Below are 20,785 nucleotides of genomic sequence, written 5' to 3' on the forward strand. Positions count from 1 at the left end.
CGCGGTGGGTCAAACTGTGGAGACTGAGGGAAGGGAGAGCAGGAGGGACCAAGCCGAGGCCTGCGGTTGCCGTGGCGACCACTCACACCGCGATTCCTTCTCTCCCTCCCTCCCTCCCACGCACTGCCGGTTGCTAGGACACCCGCGCAGCCAATAGGAACCAGGGCTGGGAGAGCGCGAGAAGGCGAGGGAAGAGGTTGGCGGTGGCACCAGGGCGGAAGTGTGTCCCGTCGGGCTTGGGGCCGCGTCCGGAAGTGAGCGCTGAATGGTGGGGAGGCCGTCGCGGACGGGGAAGCTCACCGGGCTCCTGGCTGCGGACGCCTTGAGCCGCGCCAGCCAGAGGAGGCGGCAGCAGTGGCTCGAGCGGGTCTCGCGAGAGTTGTGTTCCTGAGGCAGGCGCAGAGCGGGGCCGTTCTCTCCCCCCTTTCCTCTTCCCTCCCCCTCCCTTCCTCCCTCCGCCTCCTTCAGGAAGAGCCTGGGCCCGACGCGGGAAGATGGCGGCGGCCGGAGGGAGCGGCGGCGGCTGCTGGGGCGGCGGCACGAGCTCCTGGGCACCGGAGAGGCCCGAGCTGTGAGGCTCCGGCGCTGGGCCAGCGAGGACGGCGGGCGGCGAGCGACGGCGGCGGCGGAGGATGAGCTTGCTGTGCGCTCAGTATCTCCGGTGAGGAAGGAAGGAAGGGGGGGAGAGAGGATGAGGCTCAGAGGGGGCCTCTCTGTCGGAGTTATGGCCCCTCTTTGTGCCTTCCTCAAGGAGCGGAAAGGCCTGGGCGGCGAGGGATGCTGCCAGGTGGGGATGAAGAAGGGGGTGGCAACGCGAGGGGAGGAGGAGGAGGAAGAGAAGGAGGCAGGGCTCCTCCAATGTGTGTGGGGGGGATGCTCTCCCGCCTCAACTCAAAAGCCCAAGGAAAGGAAATCCGTGGACAGATTGAGCATCGCACGTCAGGTGAACCTGCTCGTCCTTATGGACTCAAGGACCTTCCACACACAGGGCAGGCCCCTTTCACACAGCAGAATACAATCCCACATTTTCTGCTTTGTACTGGAATATATGGCAGTATCTCCGGTATCCACACAGCCCAATATCCCAGAATATCAGAGCAGAAAATCCCACAATATCTACTTTGAATTGGGTTATCTGAGTCCACACTGCCATATATTCCAGTTCAAAGCAGATCATGTGGGATTTTTTGCCTTGATATTTTGGGATATAAGGCTGTGTGCAAGGGAACTCGGTTCAAAATAGATATTGTGGGATTTTCTGCCTTGATATTCTAGGTTTTATGGCTGTGTGGAAGGGCCCCCAGAATGTTAAGGCAGAATAACCCACAGTGTCTTTTTTGAACTGGTATATCTGAGTCCACACTGCCATATATCCCAATTCAAAGCAGATAATGTGGGATTTTATTCATCTGTGTGGAAGGGGCCTCTGGCCCTTTCCACACAGCCATATAGCCCAGAATATCAAGGCAGATAAATCCACAATATCTGCTTTGAACTGGGTAGTATGAGTCTACGCTGCCATATAATCCAGCGCAATGTGTATTTTATACAGCTGTGTGGAAGGGGCCTCAGGAATGTGACAGCTTTTTTCCTATGGCACTTTTCGAAAGGTGTTTAGTCACCCTGCCAGTACCTTAAGGCCCCTTCTGCACTGCCATATAATCCTCCTGTTCCAAGCAGATAATTCACATTATATGCTTTAAACTGGATTATTATATGAATCCACACTGCCAAATCATCCAGTTCAGAGGAGATCATCAGGATTTTCTTGAGAGGCTAAGATCTGGCCGTGGTGGTCCGTGCCTTAGTTACATCCCATGTGGATTACTATAACACACTCTATGGGCCTTTCCACACAGCCATATAAACCAGAGTATCAAGGCAGATAATCCACAGTACCTGCTTTGAATTTAGGGGCCCTTCCAGATAGGCCCTATATCCCAGGATCTGACCCTAGGTTTTCTGTTTATCCCAGAATATCTGACAGTGTGGAATCATCCTGTTTAAAGCAGGAAACCTGGGATCAGATCCTCTGATATAGGGCCTGTGTGGAAGGGCCTGGGTTATCTGAGTCCACAGTGCTATAATCCAGTTCAATGTGGATTTTATACTGCTGTGTGAAAGGGGCCTACATAGGACTGCCTCTGAAGAGTGCTCAAAAACTTCAGCTGATCCAAAGAACTGCAGCCAGGTTGCCAGCTAGGGCTGGCTAGAGAGTGAGTGAATAAACTAATTGGTGCAGCAGCTCCACCGGCTGCCAGTCTGTTACCGGTCACAGTTCAAAATGCTGGTTATTACTTTTAAAGCCTTCTAGACGGTTCAGGTCCAGGCTATTTGGCCAACCACATTCCCTTGTACAAACCTTCCAGGGGCCGAGATCTTCAGGAGATGCTCTTCTCTCGGTCCCACCTCCATCTCAACCTCAATTGGTAGAAACGAGAGTGCAGGCCTTCCTTCTCAGTGGCTGCCCCTCGACTCTGGAACTCCCTTCTTCCCAGGGAAGCCAGAATGGCTCCCGCCCTGCTGTTCTTCCAGGGGCAGGCTAAAATCTTTTTTCTCAAACAAGTATTTAGAGATGAAGGTGTTTAAGATCTAGTCAGGGGGTGCTGTGGTTTTATACGCTTTTATGGTATTAATTTGAATTCGTTTTAATATTAATGATGTTTAATACTTTTTAAATATTTGTATATTGTAAGTTGTATTGTAATGCTTCTACTTGAGATCTGCTTTGAATCTCTGCATGGAGAAAAATAGCGGGATATAAATAAACATAATAATAATAATGAAAAAAAACATAATTTTCTTGAGAAGCCAAGATCTGGCCATGGTGGCCTTAGTTACATTCTGTCTGGATTACTGTAATGCACTCTTATGTGGGACTACCTCTGAAGAGTGCTCTGAAACTTCAGCTGGTCCAAAGAGCTGCAGCCAGGTTGCTCACTGGGGCTGGCTACGGGGAGTGGACAACCCCCCTGCAGGAGCTCCATTGGCTGCCAGTCTCTTACCAAGCACAGTTGAAAGTGCTGGTTATGACCTTTAAAACCCTAGACAGTTCAGGTCCAGGATATTTGACCAAGTGCATCCACTTGTATGAACCTGCCTGGGCTTTGAGATCTTCAGGAGAGGCCCTTCTCTCACTCCCATCTCCATCTCAAGCTCAATTGGTGGGAACAAGAGAGTGGGCCTTTCTTCTCAGTGGCTGCCCCTTGACTCTGGAACTCCCTTCTTCCCAGGGAAGCCAAAATGACCCCCTCCTTGCTATCCTTCAGGCGGCAGGCTAAAACCTTTTTATTCAGACAGAAGAAGAAGGTTTTTAAGATTGACAGGGGCTGCTGTGATTTTATATACTTTTAATGATGTTTAATACTTTTTAATAGTTGTATATTTGTATATTTTAAGTTGTATTGCAATGCTTTTAGTTGTGAGCCACTTTGAGTCTCCGTATGGAGATAAAAAGTGGGATATAAATAAACGTAATAATCAAAATTTTATATGGCAGTGTAGAAGGGGCCTAGGAAGCCTCACATGGAACACAGTGAGCAATGAAGCCATCTTGCCGTTGTGCTTGGCACTCGTGGTCATGCCCAGGAAAACAATAAGGGATAAAAGCTGCCCCCTAGAGCCTTGTGGCTATGTCATCTGAAAAGTCTGTGGGGTAGTCTGCTCCTGGAAAACCTGGTTTTCCAGGAGCTTAGAAAATAATAACAATCACAATTATTATTATTACTTGCTGAGGTAATTTGTAACACTATTTAATAGAAAAGGTCATCATTTTTGGATTTTATGAATGGTCCCATTAGGAAATGTATAGGGATGTGAATGGACTGCAGCTCACATCATGCTAGGCTAATCCCCCCTGAAACCACTCCAATATGTTCTATTCTCAAGAGTGGTCCATATCTGTCATCGGTGCAGTTCAGAGTACTCTCTGAATGCAGGGTGAGTTACAACTCCCACCCTGGTGGTCAGTCTCCCCAAACCCCTCCAGTATTTTCTGTTGGTCATGGGGGTTTTGTATGCTAATTGTGGTCTAGATCCATAGTCGGTGGGGGTGACAGTGGACTGGTAGTGGGAGCCAATAGGAAATCCGTTGCAAACATCGTCATTTACATACATACAAACATACATACATACATTCACCTTTATTTATACCTTGCTTGTCTCCCTGTCTCCCTCCACCTAACTTAAGGTGGCTAACAATCCCACACTTCAGACAAATTTTAAAAAGTGTGGTAGGGTTAGGTTAGGTAAAGGTTTTCCCCTGACGTTAAGTCCAGTTGTGACTGACTCTGGGGGTTGGTGCTCATCGCGATTTCTAAGCTGAAGAGCCGGCGTTGTCCGTAGACATCTCCAAGGTCATGTGGCCACCATGACTGCATGGAGCGTCGTTACCTTCCTGCTGGAGAAGGTACTCATATTTCTCTACTCACATTTGCATGTTTTCGAACTGCTAGGTTGGCCGGAGCTGGGGCTAACAGCGGGCGCTCATTCCGCTCCCGGGATTTGAACCTGGCACCTTTTGGTCCGCAAGTTCAGCAGCTCAGCGCTTTAACGCACTGTGCCACCAGGTGCCCCAAAAGTGTGGTTGATGGTATTGAAAGCTGCTGAAAGGTCCAGAAGAACCAACAGGGGCACACTCCCTGTGTCCAGTTCTGTACATAAGTCATCCACTAAGGTGACCAGAGCTGTTTCAGTCCCATAGCCAGGCCTGAAACCACACTGAAATGGATCTAGATAATCTATTCATCCAGGAACCCTTCGAATCGCAACAACAACAATACGTTTATTACCTACCACCCCTTGCAGTTCGAAACAGGACACAACATGGTCAAAATGGAGAGATAAAACACAAGCCTATTGAAATACATATAACAAGATACACACAGTTAAAATACAAGTTGAAACTTGCCGATAAAATGCAGATTAAAATTTACAAGTTAAAATTGACTGGGTAGTTCTTCAGTGATGTCTTAAATGTTTACAGCTGATTTAGAAAGGAGACAGGATTTGTGGAAGGGTCATTTCATTTCATGGTCAATGCGGGACAGGATGGTCAGATGAGCAAATAGGAAGGCTACATTGTGGAGAAGAATTGGCTGTTCAGGAAGTGAAGTGAGGGACCTTTAATCACTCAGAGGTACAGTATAGTGGCAAATGAGGGTGGGCATGACAACTTTTCATTCAGAGATACATTTTCCACTTGTGTCTCTTCATCAGTTTGACTATTGTGCTACGTAGATCTGATTCTTGTTGTTAAATGGCATCAGCATTCAACCCAGGATGTAAAATGAAATATATTCTTGCAATGGATTGTATGTCTTTAGCATCTCTGTTTAAGATGCTGCAGCACTGATTTTTTTCACTAAAACTATTTTTTTAATAACCTGTAAAATTATTTTTTTAATACATGATAGAACTTTTTCAAAAAATTAAACTGTCTGTGGGTAATAGGGAAAGTAATAACCATGAGGCATCCATTCGCTTGAGTTGTGCACACTGGACTACAAATATAACTTTGACATCACTGAACAACTCAGCCATAAGTAAAGAGAAAAGGGTTTTGCACCTGCAGTTAGAAAAGCTTCAGGTACTACTGATAAATTTCAATTTATCTATAACATTACTAGGTGATGAATACTGCAAAAAGATTTTTTGCCCTAATATGATGTATATGCAAATGATGTATTTTGCTCTTAGGACCACTAATGAAGAATGATTCTTGCAAAGCGACTGCTTCTTCATTTTTTCTGTGTTTGGCATGAAAGCTTCTATATGAGTGCTTTTTAATGATTATCCTACCAATATGATAATGTAGTTAGATTTTCCTTCATATGTCATCTTTTTAACTTGAGATATGTTTTCCTTACAGTGCTAGACTCTGATCAATCTCTGTTGCCAGGTTTCATTTTAGTGTCTGTCTGTTCTATAAAAAATCTGGGGGGGGGGGGGTTGAAAAAAAATCTTTATTAAACGAATACATTCTGTTAGCTGCCTTGTCCAAAAATATGTGAGCACTTACAGACTTCAAATGTAGGACTTAAACAGAACGAGTGAAACCTGGCTTGACAACAGTACGTGTGAAAAAGATCTTGAAGTTTTCATGGACAACAAGTTGAACATAAGCCAACAATGTGATGCTGCAGCTAAAAAGCCAATGGGATTTTGGACAACATCAGAAGGAGTATAGTGTCTAGATTAAGGAAAGTAATTGTGCCCCTTTTTCTGGTTTGGTCAGACTTCATCTGGAATACTGTGTCTAATTCTGGGCATCACAATTCAAGAGGAATAGAGGAAGCTGGAAGGTGTCCAGAAGAGAGCAGCTAAAATGATCAAAGGTTTGGAGACCATGCCCTATGAGGTGTGTCCTAAAGAGTTGGGTATGTTTAGCCTGCAGAAGAGAAGGTTGAGAGGATACATGATAGAAATATGTGAAATGATGTCATAAGAAAGAGGGCACAGGCTTGTTTCTGCTGCCCTGAAAACTAGGACTCGGAGCAGTGGGTTCAAATTACAGGAAAGGAGATTCCATCTGAACATTAGGAAAAAACTTCCTGACCATTAGAGCTGTTTAGCAATGGAACCCACTGCCTTCTCTGGAGGCTTTTAAACAGAGTTTGGATGGCCATCTGTTGGGGCTGCTTTGATTGTGCTGTTCCTGCATGTCAAGGTTGGACTAGATAGCCCATTAAGTCTCTTCCAACTCTATGATTCTCTCACCAATGTTGTTTTAGACCTGGATGAAGTCATTGTGTGTTATTTCTTGAATTAGAAGCTGGGTCTCATCACCACAACAAATTTGACAGAAAACGTAGTTCAATCCGCAGTCATGTTGTAATTACTGTATTTACGAATTTATCACCAAAATATCACGATATATTGAAAGCATTGACTACAAAAATGGCTTGGATAATCCAGAGGCTTGGATAAGCGAGGCTTGGATAAGTGAGACTACTGTAATTTCATTCTAGAATGTAGACAGTGGTTCGTCTTTACTGTAATTGCCACAATTTATGTTGGTCCTGAAGATTATTTCTTCAGTTTGGTAGGATTTGTCTAACTGACTGTTTTCAATGGCTATGTTTTTAATTCACTTTTCACTGATTAAGATTGCTGAATTTTTTTCTTTGTAAGTCATTTGTTGGAAAAAACTGAAACAGTGCTAGGGTGTATGTGTACAGTAAGTTTTTAGTATCCTGGGTTTTGGTCCTTGGACAAAGTACCAAAGGCCGTGGATTCTCAAGTCCAATTATATAGAGTGGCATAGTAAAATGATGCCCCTTATATAAAATGACAATTTAAGGGTTGCTTTTGAGATTCCTTTTTTGGGGGGGAAAGGGGGAGCTGTGGAGCTGTGGCTATGGAGTGCAAAAAAAATTAAAATAATTATGAAAAATCTCTTGAGACAGCTTGTCTAGGTGCCTTTACAATCTCAGTTTAGTACACAGATGACAGTCTCAAGGTGGCACTTTTTGTTGATCCTGGAAGTTTTGAGGGAGCATGAGAGGCAATATGTTCTGTGCTGAGATAATTTAAGGCCCTTTAGAACTTACTTAGAACCTTTAAATGAAGCCTAGAAAGCAGTAGGAGAAGGTTTCCTGCTGTTACTTATTTGCCTTATCACAGTTGTTCTCAACCTGGGGTACCCAGATGTTTTTGGCCTTCAACGTCCAGAAATCCTAACAGCTGATAAACTGGCTGAGATTTCTGGGAATTGTAGGTCAAAAACATCTGGGGACCCCAGGTTGGGAACCACTGCTTTATCAGAACATTTTGTGAAGAAAAGTTGTCTTATGACTGGTTCTGAACAGTCCTTATGATTGACTCAATACAGTACTGTAGTCAATAAAATCTCGATGGGATCTTGTTGAAAATGCTTTCACTGTATAAATCTATATCTTTATTTTTGTAGTTGTGGTGCTGCAATGGGTTAAACCCTTGTGCTTGCTGAACTGCTGATCTGATGGTTGACAACTCAAATCCGCAAGTCTGAGTGAGCTCCTGTCTATCAGCCCTAGCTTCATGCGGATACATGAAAGGAGCCCCCCCACAGGATGCTCACACATCAGGGTATCCCCTGGGCAACGTCTTTGAAGATGGCCGATTCTCTCATACCAGAAGCGACTTGCCTCAATTCACTTCTGACACAATTTTTTAAAAATCTGTTTATTTTCTCTGTTCCCTTTCTAAAGAAGCTGTTTATTTGGATGATTAATCTGATAACATTATAAGGCAGTGGTTCTCAACCTGTGAGTCCACAGGTGTTTTGGCCTACAACTCTCAGAAATCCCAGCCAGTTTACCAGCTGTTAGGATTTCTGGAAACTGAAGGCCAAAACATCTGGGGACATACAGGTTGAGAGCCACTGTTATAAGGTCTTCCTTAGCATTTTCAAAACAACCTGACTTAGTTGATGTATATCATTCCCCCAAATGATTTAAAAATATTTCCATAAAAAAGGAAAATGAATTGGGAAGTGAGGAAGGAAGACAAATTAGTTTAAACTAATCAACATTGCATTCTCCAAATGTATTAGACTACATGTTCCCACCAATGCATTTACATGGCACCAGGTGTGGGGAGGATCTACTCTTTCCCCCATCATCAGTCTCTTCACTTGAGCCTGTTTCAGGATGAAGTCTAGTGTTAACTCGTTACTTCAAATGTGTATTTGAAGCCTAATGAATGAAATAAAAATGTTATTTATACGTTTTTCAAAAACATAGCTTTTGGGAGTTCGGACAAGCTTTATTTCCCCCCAGTCTATATGAAACTAAATTCAAGCATTAGGCTATGACTCTGAAGACACTTGGTCATGAAAACCCACTGGGTGACCTTGGGCAAGTCACACTCTCAGCCCTAGACTGCCCCATGATAGGCTTGCCTAAGGGTTGTCTTAAGTTGGAAATGACTTGAAGGCACAAAATGACAAAAACAAACCTTACAAAGCAAAGCTGTTTTGATGTTTTGTGTTCCCTGTTTTCATATAAAAATGGCTGGTTAAATTTGGTTCTATGCACCAATTCATACCCTCTGAGGTTTCAGCAATTATTACTACTCAGGTTCTAATTGCTGCTGATGTTGTTGTATGTTATTTATGTTATTTTATGTGGTTATAATGTTTTAATCCATGTTGATCGGGCTTGTCTCCATGTCAGCTGCCCCGAGCCCCCTCGGGGAGATGGAGGTGGGATACAAAAAATTATTATTATTTGTCCTGCTAAGCTGTGGTTATGTTAAGATCCAGGCATGTTGAAGATTTCTGTCTTAAAACTCATCTTTGGCTAGTTTTTGGCAATCTTTGTCACTTAAAAAGTACTTTCCTATGGACAATCTAGGACCAGGAAATGTAAAAGAAATGCCTATGTATTTTCTATAGCTAGTTGCTTTGATGTTAGTTTGATTCAGTTGTTGTATGTTGATTCAGCATATCTCTCTAGCAAATATATATTTTAAAAAACAAACATTAAAAGTAAATCATGGGCAAGGAATCGTCAGATTCCTTGCCCATGTCATGTTTTGGGCCTCATTACTGCTTTGTGTGTTTTGTGTGTACATAGAATGTTTCAATGGGTGTGTGGCAAATTGTCTTTTGAAGAAGCTCAACTGTCATTCCTGAAGTGGCCAGACAATCCATTATAGACTTCCAAGGAAACTTCTAGATTTTTCTGTGCCAGTTTGTGACTGAAAGTTATGTCTATCATTTGGTAGTAGTGCGCCCACCAACTTCTCTGAGAGCTGCATATACCTTGCATTTCTTTTCTTTCTGGCTTTTCACCCTCTCTGTTATTAAGATTTATGTTCATCACTCATAGCAGATGTGCTGCCAAAGCAAATTAAGAGCAAAAGCAGAATAGGTAGACTTGATCTTTTTCTGAGTCCAAACATTTAAGTATGCTATGTCTGTTTTCTAAAAAACATTTTTACTAGCATTTAGTAATTTAGTCTGGTTTATAGTATTTGGCTACTTATTGCATGGAGGATTCTTTGGTAGCATTGGTGTTATTTTTCTAATGTTCACAAAGGAAACTATTTTGATATATCCTTCTCACTTAGCAAATTATTTTCTGAAATTCCTGTTTCAGTGTATGATACAGGAGACCCCAAAGACCATCCAGTCAAACCCTATTCTGCCATCCAGGAACACACAATCAAACACCCCTGACAAATGGCCATCCAGCACCTGTTTAGAAATTTCCAGAGAGGGAGACTCCACCAAACTCCAAAGCAGCATATTCCACAGCTCTTCCTAATGTTTAGATGGAATCTTTTCCTTTGCAGTTTGAATTAATTGCTCCATATCCTAGTCTCCAGAGCATCAAATCACTGTTTTTATGGGATTAGATAAATAGGGGTATCTTGGTGCTTCCAGAGACTAACAGAGAAGTCTGTTTTTCCTGAGGAGTTTAAGGCCTGTAGTCAAAGAGCTCTAGAAAATATGTGCCGAAGAATGAAGGCTTCATGGGTTGTTGGCCCCAGACATCCAGCAAGGTAACCCTAATTAATGGGGAATTGCTGCACATAGAAGATCTATGGCTGAGTTCTGCTGTCCCAGTGGTTTTCAAAGGCAGTTTTACGCAACTTTCCTTAATAAGATTCTGCAGCTTTCATAATATTAATTACGAAAAAATGTATGTACAAAAATACACTGGTCTTTTTAAAAGTGTGTTTTGTCTATAGTTGAGGCAGAAACATGTTAATTTTCCATTTTTTGTCCCATTGCAATATTGTAGCAACTAATCAAAGGTATCTTTCCTTGTTTGGGTGGAAGCCTAAATCTGAGTTGCATTTATTAGAGGGGCGTGCTACTGTACTAGGAAATCAAATCTGTTCTCAGAGTATTCATTCGAAAAATATTGTGTGCATTTGTAGAGTGAAACCTTTCTTATAGCATGGAAATTCATTGCTTTTTTACTTCTTCTGTTCGTCCTTTTTAACGCTTAAGATCACATGCCATTTAATGTTTCAGAAAAAAAGCTTACAGTAGATGCATACCTCATCTGTTTTTCCTGTTTTCATTATAGTCTATGAGGAATTTCTTTATCTTCATTAGTGCTTGTATGAACCTATGGATCATAGCATCTCAATTTACATGTCATGTATTTGGCCTTAATGGTTAATATGTACAAGTCGTAATTTAATGTGTGAATTTGCACAAATAATTATAATGAACATCTAGATGCAGGTCTGTTGAGACATCATTTAGAGTTACGTTGGCCAGACTTTGAATGTGCATCCTATATGTCCAGGTTGAGTTATCTGTGGTCTACTTGATGTTGTTGGACTTGATCTCCTATTCTTAGGTGATCCCTCGTAGTCCTCGTAGTCGTAGTATGATGGCCTTCCAAGTGTAGTGTCTTGGCTGTGGATATATAGGTGACTGTGGAGTACTATTGTTGATCCACATGTTTTTCCACAGTGGGGGCATCAGTTTCCAGGTGGAAGGCAGTCCCTGTCGGAATTGGCTTGACGCACCTTCCTTTTGGCACATTTCTCTCTTTCGCCATCAATTCAAGCCTCTTTGAATTGTGCAGCACTGCTGGTCACAGCTGACCTCCAGTTACAGCGCTCAAGGGCCAGGGCTTCCCAGTTCTTGGTGTCTATGCCATGGTTTTTAAGGTTAGCTTTGAGCCCATCTTTAAATCTCTTTTCCTGTCCACCAACATTCCATTTTCCGTTCTTGAGTTGGGAGTGTAGTAACTGCTTTGGGAGACAGTGATCAGGCATTTGAACAACGTTGCCAGTCGAGCGGAGTTGATGGCATAGGAGCATCACTTCAGTGCTGGTGGTCTTTGCTTCTTCCATCACGCTGACATTTGTCAGCCTGTCTTCCCAAGATATTTGCAGAATTTTTCAGAGGCAACATTGATGGAATCGTTCCAGGAGTTAAGTGTGACGTCTGTAGACAGTTCATGTTTTGCAGGCATATAACAGGTTTGAGAGGACAATAGTTTTATGAACAAGCATCTTGGTATCCCTACAGATGTCCCGATCCTCAAACACTCTCTGCTTCATTCAGAAAAATGCTGTACTTGCAGAGCACAGACGGTATCTATGTTGACTTTTGTGGACAGGTGGCTGCCAAGGTAGCAGAAATGGTCAACATTTTCTAATGTTAAACCATTAAGCTGTATTTCTGGCATTGCAGAAGGATTGGTTGGTGCCTGCTGGAAGAGCACTTTGGTTTTCTCGATGTTCAATGAGAAGCTGATCTTCTTGTATGCTTCTTCAAAGGTGTTTAGAGTGGCTTGTAGGTCTTCTTCTGATTGTGCACAGACTACGTTATCATTAGCATATTGGAATTCTGTAACAGATATTGTTGTGACCTTGGTTTTGGCTTTCAGTCTGCTGAGGTTAAATAGCTTACCATCTGTCATATAGATAATTTCCACTTCGGTGGGAAGCTTCCCAACAACAAGATGAAGTATCATAGCAATGAAGATGGAAAATAAGGTTGGGGCAATAACACATCACTGTTTGACACCTGATTCCACTTTAAATGGGTCACTTTGAGAGACATTGCTGTTCAAGACTGTTGCCATCATGTCATCGTGGAGGAGACACAGGATGTTCACAAATTTGTCAGGGCAAAAGTCGTTCGTTCTGGGATTCTGGGAGAGTTTCACCCTCTCTGATCTTCTGTAAACTCTAATTGGCATGGCAGGTGAGGAGGAATACTGGGAACTGAACTCTTAAGAATATCTGGAAGCCTCCGCGGGATTTCTATTCCTACTGCAAACTGAAAGATTTGCATTCAGGTATGGATGCTAGCTTGGATCCTTCTGGTTAGTTGCCTTACTGACTATACAGAGATGATGTATATTTTCAGCTATAAGCATAGGTCTTCAAATCATAGCTTCAGCTGATTTGCATGAGATAAGGGTCTGTTATATGTCCCCAGCTACTTCCCATTCTTGACCGGATGAATACAAGTGGGGAGACATTGGGTAGTAAAAAGATTGCAGGTGGAAGGCATATCTCTACCCAGTGCTTTTGCTTTGACTACTTTTTTGTAATGGAGAAATGACAGCTTTGGTTCTCAGGTACGTTTCCTGCTGAATGCCGAGCTCAGCATTGTTTTTGTGCTCAAAAGAAATATGATCATGCTATTGCCACATTAATCAATGTTTGTCATCCATGCTTGATTTTCATTTCTAAAATCTATGGAACGTCTCTCCAAATCTATCAAAGGGAAAATAGGACATGCTCATCTTTTTGTCTGCATGGTATTGTAAATGGAAAAACCTGATACTATTTCTGACATATGCTGCAACTCCAAACTAGAGCTTCATGCCTGAGGTCATGTCATGTTTGCATGCAACTGCTGATGGCTTGGAGTTTATATGTGCACTTTCATAGCTTTGAGATTGTTAAGTACAACAACGATGAGATGTAACTTCCTGATCATGTTGAGTCACTGTAAGAAACAATGAAAATCACTCCTAATTCATAATGGTTTGTGGACAGTTGATGTAGGCTCTATAGTTTACTAGATAGTAAGTTTACTAGAATTTCTTGTGGTCAGGATTTCAGTACCTTGTGTAGTTCATTGTCTCTGTTCATAACTAATATCATTGTGCATAATCTAAGAGTACAGCAGAAGATATGTTGGCTGCTGTCTAGCATTAAGTTAATAATAACAATGAACGAGAGGCCTTTAAGAGCTATGGTCACCACTGCCCTGCTTACGTCTTGAAATTCAGGGGCATGGCTTCCTTAATTGAATCAGTATTCCTGCAATGCGCTCTTCCTATTTGAATATTGCCTTCTGCATTACCAAACATTATTGCCTTTTCAAGTGAGTCATACAATCTCATGATGTATCCAAAGTACAACAGCCTCAGTTTAGTCATCTTTGCTTCTAATGAAAGTTCAGGCTTGATTTGCTCTATGACACGTTATGAGTAATTTGTTTTCTGTAGCAGCCCAAGGTGTCAGAACTCTTCTCCAGAACCACATTTCAAACAAGTTGATTCTCTTCCTGTCAGCTTTTTTCACTGTCCAGCTTTCACAACCATACATAGAAAATGTGTTATACTTACATAATTGAAAACAGGTTATGTGTTAAGGGATTTTAGCAGCTTTGAGACTGAGAGAAAGAATTTGCTGCTAACTTCTTTTTCTTAATATCAAAGGTACTATAAAATCTTTTGTGTACAGATCTAGACAATACTGTTATGTCTGACTAAGGCCCCACTTGACGTAACAACACTAGTTTGCCGTGAGAATACTCCCAGTATTGTATGGGTATAGGTTTCCGTGATGGAATGCCTTTGGAATCCTCAACCAGAGAGGGCCCTAAACTACATTTCCCAGTATTCTGCAGGCAACTCAACAAGACAGATGGTAAACATTAGCATGACTCAATAAAAGTTAGCCTTCCTGTCATTACATCTAAGTGTCTTCATCAAAAGCTTGCACGTACAGGAAGGTCTTTAGCTGCTTTTTAAAAAATGTCAGGGAAGGTGCTGTTTTAACCTCCTTGGGTTACCATCATCAGAAGAAGAGATAAACCTTTTAATTTTCCCACTTCACTTCCTAATTATCTAGTTTCTAGTCATTTGCTTTCCTTCCCTCCCCTTCTTCCCTTCCTTCACCATCTGAGCAGCCACGTGGATAGGGAAAACAATGATGATGGTAAGGGCTTTGCAGCCTGGCGAGGGATTCTCCAGCCTCATCCCAAAAGTAGCAAGCCTTCTGAGACCTTCCCTACCCTTAACCAATAGAGCTGGCATTATTTGGAGGGTGAAGAAGACTTAGGGGGAGTAGGGTTGGAAGGACTGTAAAGCTGTCAAATGAGAGAGCACCTCACATTCCTCACATTGTATTGTGATGTGCTGTTCTTTTATATGCTGTTTATATTGTATTGTTTTGGGCATGGCCCCATGTAAGCCGCCCCGAGTCCCCGTTGGGGAGATGGTGGCGGGGTATAAATAAAGTTTATTATTATTATTATTATTATTATTATTATTATTATTATTATTATTATTATTATTCCCAGCTCAGAGCAGGCCAGGATTGGAGGCAGAGCAACATCCAACAGCATCAGTGGGCAATGTGAATAATGCAGCCCAGATATGAGTGCATGATGATGATGTTTATGTTTATACCCCACTTTTTCTCCACAAGGAGACTTAGTTTCCTTAGAGACTCTGGCATTCTTCCCTGCTACTGCAGTAGTACCTATTTGGCTGGTGGGGTGGGTGTGCAGTCAGAACTCCCCACACTAGCATTGCCAGTGCACCAGGTATCCTGATAGGTGTGTTGGACAAGGACTGGACCCTAGTTATTCCTTCTATCTATCCCAAAGCTCTTCTGTCATACCCTAGTGTTCAGCAAACCAGGATTCTGGGTTTGTGTGCCAGCGTAACTGCTTGAAGAGTGATTCATCTTAGCATGTAGCTTACACCTGGGAAGGCTTAGAACAGAGGTTCCCAAACTTCTTTAAGCAGAAGGCCGGTTCACGGCCCCTTATACTGTTGAGGGAGCAGATTATAGTTTGGAAAAAAATGAACAAATTCTTATCACTACGGTCTACCCTGAAGAAGATGAGCAACCTGAAATGCATGGACTCCCTACAACCAAATTTTCCCTCAGGAAGGAGTTGTTCTCATCTTTCCTGAGTAGATGGATTGATAGTGCATTAGCGCATGCAACAGTTCATAGGGATTTTGCTGCCTGGCACACTGTGAGGATCACAGTGACCTCAGCTGCTTTCACAACCAATGCTCCATTGGCAAAAATACACAGGGCAGCTATTTGGAAATCTCCATCCACCATCATTAGATAGTACAAATTGGACATGTTCACCTTGACTGAGGAGACCTGTGGCAGGCGCATGCTTCAGCGAACATTAGGGTAGTGATCTCACTTGAGCACCAGCCTTCCCACCCAATGCATCTACAATGTTACATCTCTGCCACAAGGGAAAAAAACTATTTGTCTTACCTATGAGATGGTTATATTTTGTATAGAGAGGCTAAACATTTTCCTGCCCAGAATGTAGGACTGACCCTTGGATGGATATTTACTCTTTTGTATTATAGTTGTTAATAAAGGCAGAATAGGGTGGCCCTCCTGTCATCTTCCTGTTATGCATTGTCTTCTTACATTTATGTTGGTGAGCCTTCCATGTTCCTTTTCTTTATGGTGGTAATGTCACCTCTGACCGTTTTTTTTTCTTCTGTTTCTAAATAAAAGAAGAACACAGAGGAAAGCATCTATTTCCATTTATGTAAAGAGATCTGATATTTGGCACCAGAGCATCAAGGTGGCATGCGACTGGTCTTAATACTAGGATTGTACAGACTACTGGACAACCCCAAAAGGTTTACATGTTTTACCCTGCAGATAAGTGGGTGGACCAACCCACATCAAGGATGTTCAGCCCTTCTGCACAGGAAATGGCTTTATTACAGGCAAGACAAACAGTTCTTTTCTGACATTTGGAATCCAAACATAAAAGCTATGCATAAAAGCAGTTTCCTCTGTATACCAATTCAAATTTAGATTTTATTTTCACTTGATTGATTTGAGGAATTTATAGGATTATAAGATTCCAACAGCTATTATATAAATATGAGTAACAGTTACAATATAATGTCATGACATTATCTTTACAAATTCAAGCAACATTTTTAGCATGACAACAGGTACACTGTTGTATAGATATAAATGTTTTTAATGAATATTTTAAATATGGTGTACATGTTGAACATCAAGTGCTTTAATTGTGGTCACTGTTGCATGTGCAAATTGCAGGAACCCTTGGAGAAGAGCAATATATCTTTATTTCATATTGCATTATCCAAAACTACCTTACAGAAGGGAAGACATTCTCTGTGTATACTGGTTTTGTCTTTTCTTAACTAAATGCAGCTCTACAAGGTCTCATGCAAAGGTCTTGTGTATAGCTCTTTGATCCTTTGTTAACTTGTGATCCCAGGAATGAATGCGGGACCTTCTACATACAGCTTTCTTACATGTTGGGCAGTCTTGGATTCCTGTCTCACATACTAAATCCTTCTGACTCAGTAGGCATGCTTGTTCAGTTTAGTGGTGCATTATAAAAAAGCATAGAAGTATTTGAAAGCATAAATTACTATAGACCTCATGTCTCCACATTGACCACTAAGGAGCTTTTGTTTTCTTTGATATTCTTTCTTGACTATCAAAGAATGGCCATGGATAACCCCTTTTATTTTTTGAGAGAGACTCTTCAAGTACTGTTAATGTGAGAGGAATTGCTAAAATAAAGAACAGGAATTGGAGAGTGTCTGTTGGGGGTGAAGGTACCAGCTGTCAGGAAGCAAGGCTTGGGCAGGAGCTTTGAATAGCAGGTGTTTGAGTTTCAAGGTTAAGACTATTTTTAGGGAAACTGGACAAACATAGCATGATATTGTTGGCTGTGTTTTGAATATTGTCTTTGCAAAATTGTATACAAAAAAGAGATTACATTTGCTGAAGCAAAAGAATACCAGGTCTTCTTGCCATGATTACTAAAACATTCATCATCTTATAAAATGATTAAAATAGTTGCATCTGTAGCTACCTTTTCTGTATAATGAGGCAAACAATAGTCAGAGGAGGTTTGACATTCCTTCTTCCAAGATTGTAACCTACATATCTGTTAGCAGTCTCCCATTTAAGTACTAACCAGAGCTTACCCTGTTTAGCTTCAAAGATCAGAAAAGAAGCTAAGAAAGGTTAGCTTTTGTTAGCACTTGAATGGGAGACAGCTAACAATGTTCAATTGAAAATGTATGTGGCTTGTAATTTCAAGAAAGTCTTTAAATGTAGGTAGGAGGGTATTGCTTATTACAAAATATTTTTTAACTAAATGTATTAATTAAAATCTAATTGAGAATAGCAATATTTCCATAGGTCTATTCATTAGGAAACTCAATCATTTGACTCCTGAGTAAGTGTACATCAGATTGCAGTTCAAGTGGTTCAGACATGCTGATCCTGTATTGCATTGTATCATGTTGAAGCTGAGCACCTGAGTTTCTTGCTGGCAGCTTCCTTTTCTAAGGTGCTCTTCCTATAACTCAGGCTTTTCTCAGAATAACAGTGTTATATACAGAGTACTTCCCAAACTTGTTTCACTCACATGCTCAGTGATTAAACTGAGAAACTGAAATGAGTTGAGACCATCCGTTTCTGTCCAGAAAAGAGACTCTTGTTGCAACTTTCTTCCTGGAATAATAGTATCAGAATTAATTTAGTGTGGTTGAGAAAAATAATCTGTGAATGCATTAATGGCACAAGGCATTTTCACACGTGGGATGGAATAGTAAATGACACCTCTCCTATCACTCCCATGTCATGCTGCATAATATCCAATGATGGTTATTTTGGCACCTGAGGCAGAAACTTCCATAAGTGCCTCCTTAATACAAATACATACATAACAGAGGAAATAGATAGCAGTTGGTTTTGCATAACCCCTAAAGTAAGACATCTTGCTGTGCTTGCTGGTAAGCCACTCCTGTGAAAAACGTTAAGTCAATAGAAGATTTAGGACAGATAGCCTGGAATTGCTGAATGGGGATTATTGCATCGAGTGCTTGTTGAACAACAACTGCCTTGTATGTAGTCATACAATGATGTGAATATTGTGTTCCTCTTTTGTGTGGATGGTAATATATTTAATATTTCCTGTATTTTCATGTCATCTTGGATTTTTTCCCTGTATTTACAACATATGTCTGTTTCAAGGTGGTTCAAAGTCACCCTGGATTTGTAGGTTTTCTAATCATGATCTGAGTTGTGCCATTCATAAGACTATCATATTGTAAGAGAGCCAGTGTATTGTAGTGGTTTAAGTATTGGATTACAGTATCCTGTTCAGCCATGGAAAATCACTGGGTGACCTTGGGCAGGTCACACTCAGTCTCTGAGGAAGACAAATCTTGCCAAAAAAAACCCTGTAATAGGGTTGCCTTAGGATTGGAAATGACTTTAAGGGACACAACAAAAACTAGATTGTAACCTATTTGAATAGACAAAGTTGTATGAGACCACATTTCATATTAACAGTAGAGAGGTTTTTTTACTTATTTATTTGTTCATTGTTTGCTCAGAGTATAGAGCTGTTATCTTTTAATTTATGCCACGAGAGAAATGGAAATGAAAGAAGCAGTTTGGTGATAGAGTATTCTTAATTGTAAATGGTCATCGCAGAGAAATCTTGAAGGAAGTTGATGAAGAAATGTTATGTTTTGGGTCTTTCTGTTATTTAAATAAAGAAATGGCTCTCTCTTTCTCTCTCTATACATACACACACACACACACACTTTAAATTCTGTTTTTTGAATTCTCTGGCACAGTGGTCCTCACCTTTTTTTTAATAGAATACTTTTTAGAGAGAGAGAGAATACCTCTCTAGGAATCTCTGGATCCTCCAGTACAATACTAAGACCAGCTTCTAGTGGAATTCAGCCATAAAATCATGCTAGAAAATCAGAGAATTTCCAAGAGAGAAAATCTCTTAAATGAAAAAAAACCTCAAAAAAACTCCAAACAATTTCTTTACTGTATTTTCATTTTCACGGGGTTCTAATGCCCTAACCCTAGTGACTGTGCAGGGTTGACTATATTTGCATATACATAGAGATATTTTGAATATGAGATCCAAGTTGAAATAAGAAAATAATTTTTCTTTCACGTGTACCAAAGGCATTTTATACAAAATATTTTTAATAATAATTTTGTGCATGAAACACAGTTTGTATACATTGAATGTTGGAAAGTAGAGATGTCAGTCAAGGCATCTTGCTTTGGTAATTATTATTGTTTGTGTGAGTTTAACCATCAATTTACTCTGCTGAAAAGGTTATAGAGAATATATACTGGTGACATTTCCTTCAGAATTCTGGTAGTATTACAATAGACCTACAGATTGAAATTTAAATAAACTGCATTTATTTTATAGTAATCAAGAGATTAAAGCCATAACCATTTTTATTCGTTGTTCTAATGCGATTCTTGTTTTTTTCTACCAACAGGCAGGCAGAAGTCCTGAAGGCTGACATGACAGGTAATTCAAATCTGACAGAAGCCTAGGTGTTATGCTTTTAACACGTGCTACTGTAGCTTATGAGGATGTACTCTCCACTTAGGAATGCAGTGGACTGGCCATCCTTCTTCTCCATGATCAAGTGGTAGAGATGGTTGGGTACTGTCTAGATTGGATGACAAGTGGGCTGTTTGCTGAACAATTTTGGCTAGGTTTTTAAGTCCAGTAGAATTGTAGATTTCTGTGCATGTACTAGTGTTAATAACCATTACTCTTCATACTAATTCTTTGCCCACTGCTACCAGTTTTCTTACCTTAGCAACTTCCTCTCCAATTCCTCCACTCAAAAGAAGTGCTAACCTAACTCACAGAATTGTATTTCAAAAGCTTGGAGTAAGGGTAATATATTATTCTGATGACAGACCATACATGGAGACATGACTCTTCCATATCTTTATCACTCTGAATTTCCTATTTGAGACTACAGTATGAACAATATCTATAGCTTCACTTACTCATGCTCCAAAACTTATTCTTCCCACACCAGCCAAGAACTTGTGGGCCTCTCTAGGCCCTGCAATATATTTCCGCAGTATGCTTCTAGCCCTAGTATAGCTGAACTATAGTGGTTGCTATTATCCACTATTTCAGGTATTCCCTGGGGATACAAGGTTTGTATTATTCTGTTTTTATCTATAACCATTTCTCATGATATGATGAAAGTATGTTATCTTATTGACTCTTTTGTTGAGGAATTGATAAAATTGG

The 20,785-nt window shown here is 41.0% G+C and overlaps 1 protein-coding gene across 3 annotated transcripts in view; it reads left to right on the forward strand.

Moving 5' to 3' along the window:
• The first annotated feature begins 223 nt into the window (after positions 1-223).
• Positions 224-20,785, forward strand: part of smg7 (SMG7 nonsense mediated mRNA decay factor) — a 70,300-nt gene continuing 49,738 nt past the window's right edge. For 2 of the 3 annotated variants that reach the window (XM_008114714.3, XM_008114715.3), the window contains exons 1-2: positions 224-661; positions 20,007-20,038. In XM_008114714.3, coding sequence (XP_008112921.1) covers positions 633-661; positions 20,007-20,038 — 61 coding nt within the window. In that variant the 5' untranslated portion in view covers positions 224-632. Of the gene's footprint in view, positions 662-1,048; positions 1,064-20,006; positions 20,039-20,785 lie in introns of those variants that run through there. The other variant, XM_062980725.1, reaches the window with a different exon arrangement.

This window comes from Anolis carolinensis, chromosome 4, assembly GCF_035594765.1.
Source record: "Anolis carolinensis isolate JA03-04 chromosome 4, rAnoCar3.1.pri, whole genome shotgun sequence".
Classification (NCBI taxonomy): Eukaryota; Metazoa; Chordata; class Lepidosauria; order Squamata; family Dactyloidae; genus Anolis; species Anolis carolinensis.